The 6,000-nt window shown below is 38.6% G+C and overlaps 1 protein-coding gene across 1 annotated transcript in view; it reads left to right on the top strand.

Moving 5' to 3' along the window:
- The window catches only part of Bmcp (uncoupling protein Bmcp mitochondrial), a 70,992-nt gene extending 67,222 nt beyond the window's left edge, over positions 1-3,770 (top strand). The window contains exon 9 of the mRNA XM_080272324.1: positions 2,205-3,770. Within this exon, the coding sequence (XP_080128450.1) occupies positions 2,205-2,324 (120 nt within the window). The 3' untranslated portion in view covers positions 2,325-3,770. The remainder of the gene's footprint in view (positions 1-2,204) is intronic.
- Positions 3,771-6,000: the final 2,230 nt, after the last annotated feature.

The following is a 6,000-nucleotide window of genomic DNA, read 5'->3' on the forward strand; positions in this document are numbered from 1 at the left end:
GTCCCATCCATCATCTCAACTCTTCTATCATACACGTAGCCCCCCCAGGCCTCGCATTCAAGGACACACTGCATATCCAACTAAATCATTTGTATTTCTATATGTTTGAGCCTGCAAGTATCCTCTTCCTTTACTGCCCAGGTCTTATTTCCATACAGGATTACATTCCTGACACATGCCACATAAGAGATCCCTTAGCACCATAAAAAAATTGTCTCCACATTGGAAGTTGCAGACTAACAATCTGTGCAGCAATGCACTTGTAGCCAGTTTATAACTTTCACATCCATAACCAACTTTTGTCTAATATGGCAAGAACATAATCTGTCTGGTGTTTGTTCTCTCGGGATTCAAATGTAAGTTTTTCTGTCCCTCTTTGTAAAGTGTTACATACTTATATGCCTGAGCCAACCCTCAAATCAAGTATCTTTTCTCCTTTCCTATTTTGGGTTAGTGGTATGTGGTGGCAACAATCATTATATCACTTGATATAAAGCTGTCTACTTCCTTCGTCTTTGTTATTTTTTCTATTTCTCCCATCTTTTCTGTCACTTTTATTGATTTTCTTTCCACTGAAGTGACTGCAATGACTGACAGGCCTAATAGTTTCCTGTAGCCAAAGAATCCATTTGCTGGGTTGTAATCCATAATGCTGGATTGTAACTGTAACCAAATAATGGGGTGATGTGGAGTTCTGGAGCCCTTGTTAGCTGGATGGAGCCCTGTGTGTTGCTGTCCACTGGTGATGCTTGCCTGTGGTTGATGGGCCTGGTCTGTCAGACAGACAGGTTTCTCAGCAACAACTGTTTTGGATACCATAACCATAGTCAAAATGGATTCCATAATATCCTTAACTTTTCCTTCTGCAAAGTGAAACACACTTCTGTTTCATGACTGACGGTTAAAAGTATTAAATATACTCATCTGCGAAACTTTATATTGAACCACAAACATCTTAACTGAAAAAAAGTTGTTAGTTTTTAAAACAAGACTAACTGTCGTAGTAGTTGCATCCCCAGGCTCATCTGAATGAACCTATAGTCCTTCCAGTATATGCTGAGCGTTTGGGCATTGGCCTTTCCAGGAATTCCCCTACTTGGGGCGCTGCCAAACCTCCTGTGGGATCGATTGTCGGATTACTGGGTCAATTCCCTACCGAGTCAATTATTGGATTCTCTGTCTCTCTCTGCATAATAAAAGGAACGTTATAAATTCAGTGTAGATTTATTTATATAATATGGCTATACAGTGTGATGAATTATTCAAATTGGAGATGCTTCTCTGTTTGTCTGGCAGCCAGAGAGTAAGTGACCTGACCTTCAGATTAGCACGGTCATCCCTGACCGTGTCACCTATCCCCATGCTTGGAGGAAAGCAACGTCAGACAGCAACGCTGCCAAGTATTGTTGTATTTATACAAAATTATTGCTATTTAAAAAAAAAAAAAAAAAAAGATACATTCATAACAATATATAGCCTTATTAGAGATGTAAATATATACAAATTGATTTAGTAGTAGTAAATAGCTGACATAATTATAAGATAGAGTGATGTGTGTTGGGCCTGATTTGGCAGTAACACAAGCGGGGGAATCCCCGGAAAGGCCAACAGCCAAATGCTCAGCATATGCTGGAAGGACTATAGTGGACTGCAGGCTAGAATTTTTTTTCTTCCACTGGCCTCTATCCTCCTTTCAGGAGATAGAGAAGACACTGAAGGCTATTTGTATAACCATATGGCTTCACTGCCTGGTTATATCCATGCCATGACATGAAAGCACCTCTCTTCAGCACCCTTGTTGTGAAGCATCTTTTATTAATTTATTAATGAGTCTATTATAGTACGCAAATGAGAAGAATGTAAAGTTTTGTCTGTCGTAATATGCCTTGAACAAACCAGGTAATACTGCACAACATAGTAGGTTGTATTCCAGCAAGAGAGTTATGTTTCATTTTAACTCATTTGGTATATTTAGTGTTTACCAAACTTTGTTATTTTTTAAATATTAACAGGGTGGTAGAATTATAAAAATAATGAGTAACTGCATTAATATTCATTAAGTATGATAAGTTCTGAAATATAATTATCAGTAACTTGACATCTTTACTATGCAGAAGGTACTGTATATTTATTTGCTTTATTCAAAATGTTGCATACTCATTATATTTACCTGTTAGTTACAACATTCCACCTGTCTCAAACAGACTGTGAAGTCAGAGGGACCCTTGGCCTTGTACAAGGGCTTCATCCCAACTTGGCTCCGACTGGGTCCCTGGAACATCATATTCTTCGTCACTTTTGAGCAGCTCAAGAAACTTTACTAGTTTTATTCCTTCCTTTTTGGTGCTACAGACCCCCTCCACACAGCTGCGTTGTCATGCTCTTCATGGCCCATTTTAACTACTGCAAATTTGGTCCACAATCCTGTTGTTCAGGAAGCTTGCTACGGTGTCAGGACATCTTAGACTATTACTGAGATTATAACCTTGATAATTGCTACTTCCTTAATCATGTATGAAGGCATAGTTTAATATAATGTATTTACTGTCAATAGATTTCTTAAGAAAGCCCTTTGTGTGTATTGCTTGACATCAGGTCATCTTACATAAGAGAATTAAACAACCACTGTATATGACAAGTTGTGCCATGAAATGATCATAACAACGCAGTTGAACTCTTACGGAATCGTCCTTTTAAATATTAATAAGAGAAATCAAAAACCATTTTTGAGAGCATAATTGAATTTTTTCACTTCATTTTAAAAGTAAAATGTGAAGTGATAATAACCATATGCATAAAAGCAGGCTGTTTTTTTACAATCCTCCTGTAAGATACTCTCAAATGGTTGTGCTCTCTTGCATCTCTTTATTTCCTTCGACAATCTGTGCAAGAAGGAATCACTTTTAGGGATCTCACGGTATTTATTCATCACATTGTCCATCTCATGCCCATTTGTACAGTACTTCATTGTCATTTTGTGTTCAGATATTTTTGGTAAAGCCCATTCATATACACAAAGTAAGGGAACTGTTATTCGGTTACTAGGTCTGTTCATCATTCCAGCCCATGAAATTGTTGACCAGGCTTTGTGTATAAATTTTTGTTTTTTGTTTTCTTTTTCTTTTTTTTGGCTCATCCATCTGCATTGCTTGAGGTGGTGTACTTCACATTACCTTTAGTTTGGTTGAAATTTAGCACTGTTCAGTATTTTTTAGTACTGTGGCCAATGTATTCAAACCAAAGATGCTTTATATAAATTGGTGGCAAGTCATACTGCTGGTGAGACCTTTTAAGTAATATGGAAGGATGTCTGTAATGTGGTGTCATTGTAAACTGTATTTAGTGACTTACAAATCAGTGGAATATCCACTTTGAAAGGATATTGCCATGTATAATGTCATGGCTGTTTTTATTTTTTTTTTCAGGAAGAAAAAAAAAAAAAAAAATCTCTTGACAGAATGGTTATGTTTGTGAAGTATGAGTGTAATTGTAACTGAACCAGTATGTCATTGCTGATGGGCATAATGACACCATATGCTGTTTACTGGTGTCATTAGTAATGGCTGTAGCTATTTATTTTTCTAATTTGTGAGGGATGACTTTTGTCGATCTGGTGGTTGTTGAATGATAAGAAAATAAAAAGATCTGACAGTGTGAATGCAACTTGTGTTAGAATGTTCAGTATGTGTGTTCTGGTGAGGTTAGAGTTGGATGATACTATGCACATTATTATTGAATAACTTATTCTTCCAAATAAAGGTTTAAATTTGTTTTATTTTGTGTTTGTGGTTCTTTCTTTTGTATGTTGCCATCAATTCATTTGGTAGATGGGGGTGTCTATTATCCACTTAATGTAGTGCTGCCTTATGGTCTCTGCAGTGAGTGACTTGCCAAATGGTTTCATGTAACCCAGGAATCCATTTACTATGTTGGGTGGTAATCATATAAACAAATTATGGCACCTGGTGGTTTAGTGGGTAATTAAGGCACACCAACTGGACTTAGCCTGTGCAGGCTTGTATCTAATGGGTGGTTGGGGTTTATTGCTTGTGTACTGCCACTCAGGGATGAGAGAGGCTGGTCACTTTCATCTTTGTCAGGACCATCTTGCCTAGCCCTGGGCTCCTGTGCTCCTCATGGGGAAACACAGGATTAGATAATAAGTAAAAATATCATTGACCCATTTGTCTAAAACTGGAAGGCCCTGTAATCCATACATTTTATCTGGTCTGTTTAGATAATAGAAGATTTTCATCAGGCTTTCAACTGACTTGTGTAGTCAGAGAAGGCCACCTGTGGGTACTAAATAATTCATTTACAGTTCAGAATAGCAAGATGTTTAAATCATGCACTGAACATTTCAGCGACACTGATCGCTGAGTTTGAACTGTTACCAGGAGTGTTATATGTTACACAGAACATTGAATTCATTTTGAAAGCTTGAGAATTTTTGGTCAAGTAATGCCAGCAAGGGTTTAACCTGTTCAGCTACTCTTAAATGTTCTGGATGACAGTAGCGTAGACTCTGGTCCCTTAATCCTTTAAAGGGAAGTCCAAAATAGGCTGTTACCAGGAGTGTTATATGTTACACACAACATTTAATTCATTTTGAAGGCTTGAGAATTTTTGGTCAAATATTGCCAGCAAGGGTTTAACCTGTTCAGCTACTCTTAAATGTTCTGGATGACAGAAGCCTAGACTCTGGGGCCCTTAATCTTTTGAGGGGAAATCCAAAATAGGCTGTTACCATTTCTTCATTAATCATCCAATCCTACGTTGTCCCATAAGAAGCGTGGGAGCCCGGGGCTAGGCAAGTTGGTCCTGACATTTAAGATGAGAGGCTCAGTGAGTTAGAAAGCTCCACTCTGACCGAAGGGTCGGAGGATCGATTTCACCCAAGGGTCATTGGTAGACATCAGGAAGGGCATCTGATCATAAAATGCTACAGGCTCCAATCCAAAAGTCTTCTACCCAGGGGCATCGCCTTAGCCCTTCGGAGGTACCTGGCGTTAAGCCTCGCTCATCCCTGAGTGGCATTACGTGAGCAATAAACCCCAACCACCCCTTGGATATAAACCTTCACCGGCTCAATCCAATTGGAGCTCCGTAATTACCCACTAAACCACCAGGCACTAAAATTTGGTTATATGGTTACCACCCAGTGTGGTAAATGGTTTCTGGTGTACAGGAAACCATTTGGGTTGTCACTCAATGTAGAGTAACCCACAGGTAGAAGGAAGAGGAAAGAATGAAGGAAAGAAAGACAGACGGGGGAGTGTAAAGTCACCTGTAGGCAGAAGGATGAGGAAAGAAAGACGAGAGGATTCAACTGATAAACTGCAAAGGTGAACTAGTAAAGGAATCATCATCCAAACCCCATCTCATAAATGGGGTGCTATGGCCTATTATCTTTTGGTTTGAGAATCTCATATCTTTGCAACAGAATTACAAGAGTAAAGGTTAATGTATAATTCATTATCCACTCAACACGAGTGTGCCACACGGATCAGTCCTAGCTCCAACACCATATTTCAATTCACTTGTACAGATGACACTGCTTCATAGTTCCATTACACTTAGCCACTCATTCACAAAGTTTGACATCTCTAACTCACAACCCAGAACAGCAATATTCATAAATCCAAGATTTATCTGATATCGCTGAATGGGAGCAAATTAACATTGTCTCAATGCTAGAAGGGCCAAATATATCAGTTTACTAATACAGTACACAGACCTTGCCAAATTCCTATAGTACCTTCAATGCAACCAATATTCCAATATCTAAAAGTACTGCAATTTCTGATGTTTTGCTTTACAATACCTTCCACTTGGGCCTTTCATGGCAGATCACTTGCTAAAACTGCCTCAGAAACTTGAATATGTGCTAAATTCATAACACCTTCACTAGCAGGCAGTAAGCATCATCAACAGCTACATGGACAAACCAGTGCTGTGCATGTACTACAGTGTGTAAATATCCCTTAAATCATACAACTG

This window comes from Coenobita brevimanus, chromosome 6, assembly GCF_032717465.1.
Source record: "Coenobita brevimanus isolate Jiangsu-jjx chromosome 6, ASM3271746v2, whole genome shotgun sequence".
Taxonomy (NCBI): domain Eukaryota; kingdom Metazoa; phylum Arthropoda; class Malacostraca; order Decapoda; family Coenobitidae; genus Coenobita; species Coenobita brevimanus.